Source organism: Marmota monax, unplaced genomic scaffold (assembly GCF_021218885.2).
Source record: "Marmota monax isolate L192 unplaced genomic scaffold, Marmota_monax_Labrador192_F-V1.1 WCK01_AAM20220418_F8-fsc00153, whole genome shotgun sequence".
NCBI lineage: Eukaryota > Metazoa > Chordata > Mammalia > Rodentia > Sciuridae > Marmota > Marmota monax.
In genome coordinates, this window is record NW_026692146.1 from 986105 (window position 1) to 1002448 (window position 16344).

At 47.8% G+C, this 16344-nt stretch overlaps 1 protein-coding gene across 1 annotated transcript in view; it reads left to right on the top strand.

The window, feature by feature from the left end:
• Positions 1–16344, top strand: part of Capn2 (calpain 2) — a 52837-nt gene that overhangs the window by 540 nt on the left and 35953 nt on the right. Inside the window, exon 2 of the mRNA XM_046419112.2 lies at positions 4897–4966. Coding sequence (XP_046275068.1) covers positions 4897–4966 — 70 coding nt within the window. The remainder of the gene's footprint in view (positions 1–4896; positions 4967–16344) is intronic.

Below are 16344 nucleotides of genomic sequence, written 5' to 3' on the forward strand. Positions count from 1 at the left end.
CCCTGGATTCCTGTAAAGAAGCTTCCCCGGGAACCACCCATACTTCTCAGGACGGGTTAGGGGCATGAGGGCCCCCAAGTCCCACTAGCATGACCTCTAGGCGAGCCGCCTTCAGACTTCACAAAAACTCAGAGTGAACTTTTATTAACTCTAGTAGAAAAATGCTGGGAAACAATATCCTACTAGAATAAAAAGTCAGTGTCTAACTCGGGTTCTGTCTGCTTGGGAGAGAGGCCTGGTCATTTCCTGACCAGGATGGTCTCATGCAGTCGTGGTGGTTAGGTTTATCCAGTGAAGTTTCTTGTTTGCAAAGGGCTGCTAGCTGAAACCTCCCATAACATTGACACTGAAAACTAACAAAGGACACGGATGTGCTCAAGGAGCTGGTTCCTCTACATTCTACTAGCTGGGGAATCCTCACCTGGGAACCTCATAGGCCCTTCCAAATCATCCTGCGCCTCAAGGTCTGGGTTGGGTCCTCTTGCCTTCCCAAGCCTTGGGACAATTTCTGCTGTCTAATCTACTTGTCCATTCTGAACTCCTGGTGGTCCCCTCTTCTATGGGACACCTCATTAGACTTCCCCTACCACACCTAGAGGAAGCTTCCTAGAAAATCTAACTTCTGGATTCCTGTTATGAGAATAAGGCTTCCTGCTCTGCTCCCACACACCTGAGCCTCCCTGGTCACCTTCTATTATCATAAAGTCTACCCTTAATTATCAAGAACTGGAGGACCAGGACATGGAGCACTTGGGTTCTCCTGACCTCAAATTCCCAATCTTCCTGCTTCAGCCTCCTAAGTGACTGGAATTACAGGTGTGTACCACCACATCCTGCTCGGGTTCTCATTCTTGCTAACCTGCTGGGTGACCTTGGGCAGTTCATTTAACCATGTTGTGCTTTCATCTGTCCCTTTATCTAAAACAAGCCTTGATGCTTTAAATATTATCTCTTCTTGGACCATCAGGTATAGAGAAGGGGCTTAGTTCTTTCCTACCTTGGGTCCTCTCACCTGCCAGGCATATTCTTTCCTGGGTTTTGGGAATCTGGCTCATTCACATTCTTTAGAACTTTGTCACATGTCCACTTCCCAAAGAGAACTTTCTTGCCCATTCTTAGCAGCCTCTTCCTCCATGATGTTACTCTGTATCACTACCCTCTGCTGATTTCCTTCATAGCACATTCACGGTGTAGAGATGTAATTACAGGGCTAGGGCAGAGGTAGTGCACTTGCCTAGCATGCCTGAGGCCCTGGGTTTGATCCTCAACAACACACATACACACACAAAATGTAATTATATATATTTGCTTGTCCTCTTAATGAATTGCAGGGACCATGTGTATATTACTTACCAATATACCCACTAGTGCCTAGCATGAGTAGTGCCCCTTCACTACTTCATTCATTCATTCATTAATATTTATTCACTCATTTATTCATTCATTAATATTTATTGAGTGCCTATTATATGACAGGCACTGTCCCAAAGGCTTAGGATACATCAGCGAACAAAACAGTGATTACTTGTAGAATGAATGAACATAAGATTGGCAGGAGTTTCAAATGTATTCTAGTTGTCAAAGTGATACATAAGTAGAAAATATGTTCACTTTACTTTTGTATAGCACTTTATAGTGTACATAGCAAATCCACACACTCCTTCACTTATTATTTCACTCAGTAAGCATTTATTGAACATCTACTATATGCCAGGCATAATACAAATAGTGCAGATAGTTTCTATCTCTACAGATTTTTAGCGGGGGAAGGCATATCTCCCAATACTTGGAAATGCGTGTGGGACTTTCACGTAGGGAAATAGAGAGATCTAGAGCCATTCTAGGCAGTGGGCAGGCAGGCTGTGCACTGCACAACCAAGGGGGAGTGTGCTGTGATTATTCTCATTAAGCAGTTGAAGAATGGAGTCTTGGGAAGGTTACATACTTGCTCAGTCAACCAGGTGTGCAGGATGGAGCCAGGTCTAGCCTGTGCATGGGTAGAACCCACCCCTTACTGCTGCCCTCTCTGCTCCATCCTACCTTGTCGAACACTACAATTGTTGGGCAAGGGGAACAAATCATTTCCACTGGATTTGGATATAAACAAGTCATTAATGACCATAGAAGAGTGGAAAGGTTGAGCAAAAGCCAGATCGCCGTAGACTCCAGAGTAAGGGGACTGGAAATGAAGAAGAATGTGGTTCATTAATTTAAGAAGGGTGTCTGCGAAGAGAAGGAAAGGGAGAGAGGGAGAGAGGAGAAAGGGAGAGAGAGGGAGAGAAAGAAAATGGAAAGTAGTGTGAGATCTGGGATCTGAGAGGCTGTTTTTTCAGATGAGAGTAACTTGAATGTGTTGAGATGTCGAGTCACCAGAGAGGAAGGGATGAAAGATAAAGGTGGGAGGAGATAATGAAACAGGGTCCCTGAGGAAGTGAGAGTAGGGGAAGCCACAGGGCGGGGCAGAGCCCTGCAGAGCCTGGCAGAGGAGCGGTTAGTGCTGCAGAAAGAAGGGACCCACCGCTCTCTCTCTGAGGGGATTTCACAACACTGGCAAGAGAGTGACTCCAGATGGGAAGGGGATAAAGCAGGAAACAACTACAGTCCCAGTGAGGTCCAGAGCCAGTGTAGGCCACAGTGAGGAGAAAGCCAGCAACATCCAACGTGGGCACGCGAGATCCTCCCAGCAGCCAGTCAGAAGGAGCAAGGGCAGGTGCTGTCAGGCCCCATTTCTCCCTTAAGAGGCTTATGACTTGCTATATTCAGCTGGCTGAACTCAGCCTCAAACCTGCAGGTCCTGTCTCCAAGTTCAGTGATATTATCAACTTCCTCTTCAACAATAATAATACCAGGTAACACGTAGGGAATGCTTACCAAAGAACCTTAACACAGTTATCTCATTTAGCTCTCAGAACAAGCTTTTGTGGCAGGTACCTTGGTCATTGTCATCCCCACTTACAGATGAGGAAACCGAGGGATTAAGAGTTTAACTTGGTCCCGCAGCTCAGGAGGCTGAGGCAGGAGGATCACGAATTCAAAGCCAGCCTCAGCAAAAAGTGAGATGCTTTTGCTGAGACACTGTCTTTAAATAAAATACAAAATAAGGCTGGGGATGTGGCTCAGCTGTCAAGTGCCCCTGATTAAATCCCTGATACCAAAAAAAAAAAAAAAGAGTTTAACTTGAGCTGGGGGTGGAGCTCAGTGGTAGAGTGCAGAAGGCCCTGAATTCAATTCCCAGCATCACCCCCACCCCAAAAGAGTAACTTTCCACAATCATAGGAGCTCCAGGATTCATAATAAGATTATCAGAGTCCATAACTGAAGCCCCCTACCCCTTTTTCTGATGGTTACGTCCCATATTTAATTCAACACCCCCACCTGCTGTGCACAGGGTTCTGTTTTCTGAAGCATCTCTAGGCTCCAAAGTCTGAACTTCTCTGGAGATGCCACCAATGGCATGAGAAAGCTTCTGAAACATAATGGAAAAATCCTTCTGGGACAAGTCCCTGGCATGTGGTGGATGATCAGCATGATTCTCTATAAAGATGTTCCTAGCTCCAAGTGCAGCCAGGGTCCATCCTCTGGAAAAGTGCTGGGCTGGCAGGTCTTGGGCAAAGTTGGCCTCATTTCTTTGGCAGAGAGCTTTCTCATTGTCCCTGTCATCCCCAAACAAACTGATGGAGAAGCATGAAAGGAATGTGCTCTATGCAAACTGTGCTTCTAGAAATGTCTCTACCATCTGAGCCAGGATGGCTATCCCATCCCACCCAGGGAAAGTTCCTGCTTGAGAAGGGTCCCTAAGGTCCTGGGGCAGGGCATATATGAGCAGCTCTCGTAGCAGATGTGAATCCTGCAAACTGAGGTTACCAGAGCCAAGAGAAGCTCAGATTTGGGCCCTGACTTCCTCTGTGGCTTTTGGGTGGAGCTTTTCATAAGCAGGAAACGTGCTCAGAGAGGGCTGCTGGAAGGGCCAGAATTGTTCAAGGCTGGCTTCCACCAAGCTGCTTGTGACAATCACCCTAAGTTTTTAACACTAATCAATTAGAGGCAGCAGAGGAGTGGAAAGAGTTTGAGCTTGAGACCAGTAAGTTCCAATCCCAGTGCCATCTGCCACTTTTGAGCTGTGTAACTTTGGACACATCACCTTACCTCCTTGAGCTATTTCCTTGCCTGTTAGATGGGGTTAATACCCATCTTGCATTCCCGTCAGGGCTACCTGACATAAAGCTGTATGCACAGTGTCTGGTACACAGCAGCTACAGAATATTGGAAGCTCCAAGTATCATGGCCCTCTGGAGGAATTCAGGAGGGCTAGATCTAGTCCCCTGCCCTCCAGAGGCACACCCATGAGCACCACCAGAGAGTGCACAGTACAACTCTCAACTGCATAGTATAGAGACTCTGGGACAGGACTCAAGGGGATGGGGACCAATGGCCTATGAATCAGGGCTTCCTGGAGGGGATGGCAAAGAGCTCTGAAATCTGGGACAGTGTGGAAGATATGGTAGGAGAGAGGAATTCTTCTAAAAGTCAGACAATTTGCATGAAGAAACAGTAGAGGGCGCCAGTATGGCGGCTCAGGTGGCTCTAGAGTGTGTGGGGAGTGGGGAAGGGTGGGGTCTCAAGGCCTGGCATAGAAGGCTGGACTCCTTCTCTGCCATGGCCCAATGAAGTAGGCTTCAGGCAGTTGGGACTGTGAGGGGTCCAATGACTGCCCTCCTCAACCAGGACAATTCCCTACTAACCCCTGACCTGACCTATAGAGCTCAGGTCACAAGGACCCCACCACAGCCCAGAGCTCTGACTTGGACTACAAAACTTCCTTCCCTTCCCTTCTGTCCCTAATAACACCAGTGCCCACCTGTTAGGCTGACAGCACTTTGTGGGTCTCATTCCCAGGAGATCTGCGATGAACCCCAATTTATTGTTGGTGGAGCCACCCGCACAGACATCTGCCAAGGAGCCCTGGGTAAGTGATGGGGTTGGGCAAGCTACAGGGTGCTCTCTCCAAGGATGTGACTGGAAGGAGTGAGGGACCATGTGTGGCTTCTGTCTTCCCCTGCTGCTTGGTGATTTCCATTTCCAAAAACCTCCCTGGAATTTCTTGTCCCCATCCCCAACCCCAGGCAGAGGCACACAAATGGGACCCCATGTGGCCTCTGCACTAGGTGAGTTACTGAGGTTACAGAGATGCTGTCAGTGGGGAGCATCAAGGAGCTTCCGATTTCACCCCTTGGTCTCTGTCCCTCCTAGAGCCAATATTACCAGTGATGCATGAGGCTGGCTCTGGGCCAAGGGCTGAGTAAGAGGATTTCCCCAGGCCAGTGACACTGTAAGGTATCAGTTCTGTGAGGTTTAAGACAAGGGACTGACTCAGTACAAACGAAGAGGAAACACAAGAGCTCGCTGCTGAGAGGAAGCTGAAGGACCAGGGCACACTCAGTGTTTGCAAGACAGCTCACCATGGCAACATAACAGTGAGAAGCAGGGCTTATGGGATGTATGTTTACATAAAACTAACTGGAATAGCTGAGGGGTGAGGGTCTGAGACCTTGCTGTCTGAGGCCAAATTTGGATCTAGCTCTGCTTATGTGCTTGCTGAGGATTGGAACCCTTGGGGTCCTCTGGCTTTATGGTGAGAGCTCCCTGGCCTTCTGTGAAGTCCCAGCAGTGGTACCTGGGACTGTGATTTTTATGATTCTCAGAGAATCCACCCTCAGTGGTTTTTTTGTTTTGTTTTGTTTTTTGTGGTGCTGGGGATTGAACTCAGGGCCTTGTGCGTTCGAGGCAAGCACTCTACCAACTGAGCTATATCCCCAGCCCTCAGTGTTTTTTTAATTCATAATAAATATGGACCTATAATTATTGGAGCAGATTATTTGCTCTGCTAAACTAGACACCTATTTCCTGACATCAGATTCCCCAAACAAGTCCATCAGTAGCAAAACTCATCAACTAGAATTTACCTCCTTTCCTTGCCCATCTCATGCAGGCTTGGGTTCTCCTAATAATAACAGCTAATATTTAGTGAGCATATACTACTTTCCAGACACTGAACTAGACTTGCAAAATCATCCCCATTTTATTGATGAGGATGCCCAGGTCACTCACAGTTGTAGTGGGGGCCTGATATGCAAATTCATGCAATCTGACCCCAGAGCCTGTGTGTTTAACCTCAAGCTAGCCTCCTGGGAAAGAGTCTGGAAAAATTTCAACCTCTGAAGCGCGTCAAGGCCTGTGCAGATCATTAGGACAAGCACAGAATCTGGGGGAGAATGTGACTCAGGGCTGAGAGAATAAAACCTGATTAATCTGACCTTAGACCCTGTGTGCAGATTACGGAGATGCTGGAGCACATTGTGACCCCCCCATCTCCCACTTCTTTCCTTCACCAAATATAGAGGACCAGAGGTCCTTAGGCACCTAACGTGGGTTCTCCAGGAAAATCCACTGGTTGGAAAAAATGGAAATTAACAGGGCTGGAATTTGGTGGACACTTTGACCAACACTGAGAACTTTGAAAAATCCAGAGATAAACCCAGCAATTGCAAAGTACCATTTCTGGACTAAACATCTACTTCAAAAGTTTAATAACATCTTAAGGGCCAAATTGCAAGTAACCGGTACATGATTTAAGTCCTATTTAAATATCACCAGGCCATTTGGAGAGGAGACAGACAAAACTTACATTCCTGGGAGAAGTTGCCCTCTCTAGGCGCCAAATCAAATAAAAACAAGCTGAATTTTTTTTTTTTAATTTCTTAGAGATCTTAATTTCTAAGGTAGTTTTTAATCCACATTAACCATTTGTTCCCTCGGTCTTTTCTGTTGAAGGACCCTAGTTAGATTACACAGTAAATTGTATTTTACTGAACTCTCACCCTGATTCTGTGTTCAGAATGGTGAAGGAGTGGTGACCATAACCAAGTCCCAACATGCTCAGAAACCACAGGAACAGGGACTGTGGCAATAACATGAAGCAACATCAGTATTTGAGGGACTGTGGCCAACTGACCACTCAGAACCTCTGTCTCTTCTGAAAATTGGAGGGTAGGAGGGTAAATTAGATAACCTCAGAGACTCCCTAAGGTGTGGCATTCAGCTCTTCTAAAGATGCTCCTGGTTCCCTGTTCCTTGGGCTAGAAAGTTAAGAGTTCCTTGAGATCATCTTTCATCTCACTTATGGAATAATATCTGTGATGGTCACCTGTGTAACAGTGAGCGACTTGTAGAGCTCTTTTCCATTACATTATCTCTTGTAATCATCCCAAGGCTGCCTCTGGATCGCTACCGTGCTGTGCTGAGCAGCGATGTTGCGTGAAATTCTTTGTGTGCGTTTTCTACCCTGAGACTCACTCAGCTGTCCCAGTGAACCTGGGCGGGGGGTGGAGGGTATCCTTAGACTTGTACACTCCCAATGCCTGGCTGCCTTCCCTGTGCTTCCCAGCAATGGTTAACCCAAAGAGGGCTCTCACTCTCTTTCCCAGAAGGCTCAGCTTCAAAGCTTCCCCCCTCCAGTGATTCAAACTCTTTGCAGAGCTGTGTTGACAGTGAGCCACCTGCAGTGCAGAATTTGGCTGTTGGAGGAATAAACTCAGCAAAGAAAAATCTGCCTTTAAGGCTGAAAATGCAGACTGAGCCTCAGCCAGATGTTGTCCTTGGCCAAATATGGCTCTATAATTGCTGAAAGTGACCAAGTGCTTACAGGTGATTGCCAATGGGAATGGCCCCCCAGGGGCCCAGGAAATTCCCAATTCTGGAGCTTCTTTTACTTCTGGTGGTTTTCACTGGGCCACTGTACAGATCACGGGTAAAGGCAGCTCCCCAGTCTGGAAGATTCAGGTCACTGTGCCCAGCAGGCCTCTATCTGCCTGGGAAAGAGACCAAGGCTGACAGTACTGTCACAGCTGTTGGAACAGTGTAGCCTTTCTCTGGGTCCCTCAGAGTTTGAGTCACCCTGTTAACCAACCCCAGGAATGACCTGGACTCCCAGAACAACTACGGGAAAGTATTTGGCCACAGGGTGCCCCTCTCTACAGCCCAGCTGTGCAGAGAGGTGGAAGGAGCCAGACAGATGGTGAAGTTTCCAGTCTTGCTCCTTATGAGCCTGTGTGTGACTCTGGGCAGGTTACCTAACCTTTCTGAGCCTCATTTATTCTTTTATATAATAGGAATATAGAAGTCTCTGTCTTAAAATAGTCAAGCTTACCATTTTCAGCTTTACTTTGGTGTGAAAACAATACCCATTCAGTGGAAACAGTACTTTGAATTTTGATCTTTTCCTGAGTAGTGATGTGTGCGGCACGAGACTCTCTTGACCCTGGCAGTAACAGCAAGCTGCAACTCCTGGGCAACCACACAATCCTGAGGGGACACACCCCCCACAGTGTCCTACAGTGTACTTGATTCACTAAAACACATGAGGTGTGCCACGCATGGTGGCCAAGCATGCCTGTAATCCCAGTGGCACGGAGGAGAAAGTTCAAGGCCAGAAGGCAGGAAGATTGCAAGTTCAAGGCCAGCCTCAGCAATTTAGCAAGGCCCTAAGCAACTTTGTGAAACCCTGTCTCTAAGTAAAATATAAAAAGGGCCAGGCATGTGGCTCAGAGGTTGGATGCTCCTGGGTTCAAACCCCAGTGCCAAACAACAAAACAACAAACCAAGAGGTATGCAACACTTTGTCCTAAAACAGGCTTTGTGTTTGATGACTTTGCCCAACTGTCAGCTCTGAGCACACTTAAGGGGCTCAGAACATACTTAAGGTAGGCTAGACCAAACTATGGTGTTTAGTAAGTTAGGTTCATTACATGCATTGTTTTTAACATAATTTACTATTTTGACCGATACATTAAAAAATATTAAATGTCTTTTGACTCAGGACATTTTCAAGTTACATTGGGCTTATGAGGGCATAACCCCATGGAAAGTCACCTATATCGAAAAGCTTTCCTTCCCAGAGCTGGAGAAAAGTGAGATTGATATAGGCAAACACACTTGGCTCACTGTAGAGTCCTGAGCCAATTCAAGGGATCATAGATTGTTACTGAGTCCAACTATGTGAAAAGTCCTTTTGCCAAATCATAAAAGAGAAAGAGGGTGGAGGAGAAAAGGAAAAAGGAGAAACAGGAAATAAGTTGGGCTGGGAGCCAAAGCCTTTGAAAAGCTCAAAAATCCAAGGAAGGAAGTATCAAGGTGGCAGAAGGCAAACCTGGGGTGTACACAGGTAGTAGCACTCAAAAGGGCAGAAAGATGTATGGGGAAGGCTGGGGCTGTAGCTCAGTGGCAGAGCACTTGCCTAGCATGTGTGAGGCACTGGGTTTGATCCTTAGCACTGCATAAAAATAAACAAATAAAATAAAGGCATGCTGTCCATCTATAACTACAAAAAAATTTTTTTTAATTAAAAATAAGAAATATATGGGGAGAAAATAAACATAAATGGGGCAGATACGCATGCTTTGATTTTAGAAGTTGAATTTCTGACTGTTTTAAATAATTTTAAAATGATAAATTTTAAATTTACCTTTATAATTGGTTCCCTTAATAATTTTAACAAGCTTAACTTCATTCTTTTAGAATAGTTTTAGATTTATTTTTTAAAAAATAAACAATGATATGTCAGTACAGAAAATTCCATGTACTCCATACCCAGCTTTCCCTGCTATTAACATTTCACATTTGTATTGCTCCCTTGCTCCAGTTGATGAACCAGTATCAATACATTACCATTCAAGTCCATACTTTTTTAGATTTCCTTAGTTGTTTTTTTTTTTTTTTTTAATGTCCTTTTGCTGTCCCAGGGTCCCCTCCACTCCAGGATACCACATTACATGTCTTTGTCATGTCTCCCTGGACTCTTCTTGGTTGTGACAATTTCTCAGTCTTCTTGTTTTGATGACCTTGAGTACTGGCCAGGGACTTTGTAGGATGCCCCTCTGTTCAGATTTGGAGGTGCAGTTAAAGAAAACAAAAATGCATGTAGTTAAAAAAGAAGACTAGACCATAGGGGTTGGCTGGTTTGATGGAGAAAGTAAATCCATTGTTTTCTTTCTTAAAAATAATCATCACATTGGGCTGGGGTTGCGGCTCAGTGGTAGAGTGCTTGCCTAGCATGCATGAGGCCCTGTGTTCAATCCTCAGAACTACATAAATGTAAAATAAAGATACTGTGTCCACCTAAAACTTAAGAATAAACATTTGAAAAAAAAAATCATCATCACCAGCCCTCGGCCCTCACAACACACTCACTCCCAGCTGCAACCCCCACCCACCTCCTGGGGCGGATGTAAGTGTCCCTGAGTCACCTTTTCCTCTCCTCTCTTCTGTTGTAAATTCTCTTTTGCAGCTTTTCTCCCCTGAGGCTGCCGTATCTAAGCTCACTCATGAACAGGGCAGGGATGAGCTGTTAACCCTGCTATTTTACCTGCAAGTCCCTGTCCTGTCCTGGCTGGCCCCAGCCTTGACTGTCAGATCTCACGGCAACAGCCTCATCCCAATGCCTACAGGACAGATGTGTCCTTGGCTTTGGAGTAGGGTGGTAGGACAGAGCTCCCCCATGAAATCACAGGTAACAAGAGTGTTTCCAGGCTCCTGCCTGCTCCCATAGGCCTGTGGATCAGAATGTGACTTTTCCCTAGGCTGGGTGCTCCCTCAGCTTTTCCACTAGCTGCCAGTGGCCAGGAGCCAGGCCACACCCATGTTGTCTCATTTCTAAGAGGGTTGGATCAGATTTTCCTAAAGCTCACTACTTAGGACTTTCTGTAACTCTAAAATCTCCGACCCTCCACTCACCACCCTACACACCTGCCTCAGGCTGACTGAGGTTTGTTTATAAGCAATATTAGCTCCACTCCAAGGTCCATGGATCCTTGTTCAGCATCAGTCCCCAGCAGTATCAGCCAGAGAGAGATCCCCACCTGGGATTTCAGAAATGAAGATCTGTGTGTTCCATGATATCTGGTTGGTCCTGGCCAACAACTCTACAATGGAGCCCCAGGAGAACGTGGTCAACACTGCCTCTGGTTGGCCAGCGAGTATACAATGAGACAAGCTAGACCAGCACTGTTCAGTAGTGATTTTAGCAATGATGAAAATATCTATCTGCATTGCCCAATATGGCAGCCACTAGCCACATGTGGTTGTTGAGCAATTGAAATATGACTAATGCAACTGAGGGATTGATTTGTAATTTGTTTAATTTATATGTACATAGCCACATGTGCCCTGTGGCTGCTGCACTGGACAGCACAGCCAACAGTTGGAGCTTTGGGAGTAGGGTGGTAGAATAGAGCTCCTCTATGAAATCACAGGTAACAAGGGTGTTTCGGGCGGGGCTCCTGCCTGCTCCCCATGAGTCTGTGATCTTCCCATCCCACTCTTTGGGTTGGAAAGGTCCTTACAACAGAGCCAAGCAGGATACATATACATAGAAAACACTTGTAAACATCAGGGGCAAGAGCAAGGACTTGGGTATCCAGCAGTTAGACCCTGGTCTCTTAGTTCTGCCACATACTGGCTCTGCTACTTTGATTGAACCATTATCTTTGTCAAGCCTGAGTTTTCTCATTTATAAAATGGGGTAATAATAGTGCCTACCTCAGAGGACAGTGAAGATAAAGTAATGCACATGAAGTTCAAAGTAGGAGAGACTGAGGCCAGAGGCCATTAGTGCCACATGACCTGGACTCTCTCCTCTCCTCTCCCCACACAGGCACTTGCCTCTAGTGTCCGGTGATTTTCAGCCACAAGCTCCCACGTACCCATCTGTGAAATGGAAGATGATGCTTGAGTCCTTTTCCCTTTTCCCACAAGGGGCACATCTTAAGACTACATGACTGAAAGGGGTCCTGGGAACCCAGGGGCTCTGGGGCGGCTCCTCCATCTCTCTGGGCATTGGAATACGAGTGAGAAAATCTTGGTGGGCCAACCCTCAGGTGGTTGTTTTTCTTGCATTTTTCTGTCCCTGGCCCCAGTGAGACTTTTTACCTTTAGCTCAACACTGTGAATATGAAGAAGCAAGAAAAACAGATGTTGTCCTTCTGGTTCCTCCAAGAGGTGAGGAAGGAGGGTTCCTGAAAAGTGGGATTTGGGGACAGGATCTGCAACACAGGGTAGGGTTTCCCCTTCTCCCTTCTCCCATGGCTCTGGTTGGGGGGCAGCAGGACCATAGGAAGAAAAGGGTGAGCAGGCAGCCATGGTGCATGAGGATCCACCTCTCTGGGGTACTAGGACATAAATACTGTGGTATCAGCTAGTGACCATGGGAGCAATAGTCCATCAGGGTCAGAGCTGCAGGGAACAAGGGCACAAAGATGAGACTTCAACAGGTGTGTCCTCTTGTTCCAGGGTGTGGCTGAGAAAGGAAGGGGACTCATCAGGCTTCCAGAGTTGCTACCAAAATCCAAAGTGGGAATGCTATGCCCCAGCATCGCTGTCTCCTTCCAGTCTTGCGTTTTAGGGCCTCCCCTCCTGCAGAAGTGGGAATGAGAGTGAAGCAAAGGGTTTGCACCTCTCTTTCTTCCAACCATGATGTAAATGACAAGTGATTAGACATGTGTGGGGAACTGTGGTTTGGGGTATTCTTCTCTGGGCTGCTGTCAGGCTGTGAAATGAGTAACAAGAGGACTGGCCCATTATGACTCATCTCACCCTGTCACCCTGCCACAGGCCTGGCACTGGGCCAGGTGTGTCTCCTCTTGAGAATCCCCTTCCGATCAGCTCCAGATGGTCCTAAGTTGGCCCTTCAAGGGTTCCTTCTCCTTCTAAAGATAAGACCCACAGCTGCCTGAGAGCAGAGATTCTCCCTTCCTGGGCTACTTAGGACCTGGAGACCTTTGTCCCTTCCCTCCTTTTCAGGCAGGGTGACAGGTCTGCTGGGGACTTAAAATACTGTTGTCTCCGAAGAGTAAAATGTAGCCAGAAGCAGCCTTCAATGTCTTGGTCTGTTCGTCTTTTATCCAGCCATCAGCAAGGAAAGCAAAAAACAAAGCACAACAGAAATGAGACAAGCAAGATTGAAGCCAGGGCCCAGATTCTCAGCTTTGCACAACTGACATTTGGGGTGGGTAATTCTTCCGGGGGGAAGGGATGTCCTGTATATTGTAAGATGTTCAGCAGCATCCCTTGGCTTCTACCCACTAATGCCAGTAGCTCCTCTCAGTGTGTGACAATCAAAAATATCTCCAGACATTGACAAATGTCCCCAGTGGAGGAAGATTGGGAATGCCCTCCGTTGGGAACCACTGGTGGAGAGGGAACAAAGAGAGAGAGATGTGGAAACATAAAGTCCCAGGGAGGTCACTGGACAGCAAAGCACAGAATGACATTTGGGAGCCTGGTGCACTGGAGTGGCCAACCGAAAAGGATCCCAATGGAATCCTTACCTGCCATCTCGCTTCGGTGGAGCATGGCCCCAGAGATGAGTAAACATTGCAGGCAGAACACTGAGCAGGCAGGGGCGGGGCAGAATCCTTGGGATATCTGAGCATGTGGGAGAGGAATGCCAAGCTTCCACAGCCCTGGGAGGATCCCAAAGGAGGAGAGGGGGCCCTCCCTACTTCCTGGAGGACTCTCTCATTTTTCCCGGCAGACCTGTCTGTCTCCTTGGTATCCTGGCCCAGGCACCCTTCCAAACCACACCTCGGGAGAGTGTGGAGCACATCTCAGGTCCAGGGTGCCCTGGGGGCTGCAGAGCAGGCGTCCTAGGCATCCTGACACAGGCATCTCAGTGTTGGCTTGATTCTCTTGCCGGCATACCTAGAGGTGAAGGCTTGCTCAGCAGAGCCATCTTCCTGCTTCTGGCATGCATCAAATTTCACACTCCAGGCACAGAGCTCAGGGACATCTTTGTACCTGTAGCTGGTATATCCCACCCCCCCAAAATGAACAATGAGAGTGAGTCATTTGATCATTCTTTTTTGTGGTTCTGAAGGATGACTGGGCTGAGTGAGGTGACTCCCCCAGGGTCCCTCAGGTGGTGAAGTCAGATGAAGACATGGATGGAGTCATCTGAAAGCCCCCTCTTGCCCACATGTCTGATGTGAGGGCTGAAGGCTGGATCAACTGGGGTCTCGAGGGCCTCTGTCTCTTATGTGGTCTCTCTAGTGTTGAGGGGATGAAAGTGGCTGAACTCCACACAATGATGTATGTCTCAAGAGGGAGCCAGGAAACTGTGTCATCTTTTATAACCCAGCCCCATAAGTCACATAGCATCGCTTCTGCCAAATCCTGTTCATTAAGATAGAAGAAAAGCTCACCGGGGTTCAAGGGGAGGGAGCAGAGGTCCACCCCTTGATGGGGTGTACAAGGTTCTGGAAGAGTATGTAAGGCTAGAGATATTTTTTGCTGCCATTTTAGAAGATACCATGGTTTCTCCTCCTTTTTGCCCTTTACCAGTGGAGACCCAAGACAGCTAGGGTACCAGCCTGTCAGGGTTTGAGGGTGTTTTCAGGTCTTCCCAATGTGCCAGGTGGCCGGGGACTCTAGCTGGGCTGATTTGGCAGTCTCTGGACTCCATTCATACCCATCTCTGAGACACCCAGGGGCCCTGACTGCACAGGCCAGCCTCTGCCTCTCTGCTTCCAGTCAGCCAGATTACTGGGTTCCTGGCATAGAAAAAGCTCTGGACTGGGAGCTTCAGTAAAACAAGATAAAATAACCTCTATACATAAAGATTCTTTCTGCAGCCTTCCATCCCCACATCCAACCAGTCCTTTCTGTTTTGGGTTCTCAATATGTCCCTAAACCTCCTTGTTCTCCTATTTCCCCATTACCCCAGGGCAGGCCTTAATTCTCTCCTAGATTCTTGCTGTAGGTGTCTCCCTGTCTTAAATTCATTTTGTCTTTAATTCATTGCTGCCAAAAGCTTCGTCCTCAGGTAGCTGATGGAAGTGGTAGAAGCAAATGATAAAGTAGATGAACTAAATGTAAGAGGTGATCATGCTTTGATAGGAGGCAGCTGGGATGTGGTGACCCTTACCATAAGGACATGAAAGGGGAACAGCAAGAGGTTAAGAGGGGTGTCCAAAGGATGAGTCCCCAAGGATGACTAAGGAGAGAGGTGGGGGGAGGGCCTTCGATGGCCCTGGTAAGGGAGCAGAGTGCACTTCCCCAGCAAGGAGAAAGCAAGTGCTTTCTGGAAGGAAAGGGTAAGAAGGAACCTTAGCTTAAATGCCCTCCAGGGTTAGTTCAGATTTCAAAGCTGCAGCCCTAGATGTCCACCCTAAACTCTCCAGCCTCAGCCCTCTCTACCCACCCAGCAGCCCATATTGCCTGCCTGTCCTGTCCGTGTCCCTTCCTCAAGCCTTTGGTGTCTGCATCCTTGACCGTCCGTCTCCCTGAAAATGCTTCCGCCCACCTCGTCCAGTCCCAGCTCCCCACCCCAATTCTGTAATCGAGTTTCCATGCCTGACCCCCACTGGCTCTGAGCTAGCTGCCTGCATGGGGCTGTCATGGAGGAGCGGATGAGCAGACGTGGAGCTTGAGACTAGATTGGAGGAAGAAGAGATACCCAACCTGAGTGGACAGGAGGAAGGACAGAGTCTGGCCACAGAGGAGAGAGGGAATCTTGAGTGCAGAGGCAGGTGGAGGGCTTCTGGGAGTGACACAGCTGGCACTGGCTTGGTTTCCCATCTGTATTCTCCAAGATGAGTAGCTTCTTAGGTTCAGCGTGTGTGTGTGTGGGGGGGGGGGGGGCTGTGTCTTACTTCACCAAACACAAGCTCCCCTCTGCAGACATGGGGACTGTTACTTAACTGTGGCTGGTGAGGTTGAATCAATAGATGGCCAGACACCACCCCTGTCCTTGCAGAACTTCCATTCCACTGGGACTGTCAACAGGTCATTGTGCTCTAGTGGGACAAAGCTGTGACAAGGATGGCTGAATCAGAAGCCTAGCATGTCCTGGATTCCCTGTAGGGCCTCCCAACTCTTCTTTGCTTTCCTGTTTGGGAAGGAAAGACAGCCACAGAGGAAGGGAAAGAAGAAAACAAGTATCATCCCCCCCCCCCCCCGGGAAAACCCACCAAGCAGCCGCAAATCTGAGTAACCCAGCCCTGTCCTGCTCCCTGCAGTGGCCCAGGTGGCCTCAGCCTGTACACAGAATTGCTTCAGGATGCAGAGGTGGGGTGCGGGGAGGGGGAGTGCAGCTCTGGAAATTTACTGACATGGCCCTGGATGAATTTCTGTTTTCAGAAGAGGGCCCTGGAGCTTAAAGAAGCCATTCATAAGAGAGCTCTGTCCTCAGGGGAGGGTCTGGGCACGCCTTGGGTTACCAGGGTCCTGTTTGTGAGCCTAGGTGCAGAGGGAAGGGGTGCTCACAGCAGAGCCCCAAGAGGGCCAGCCCAGCTG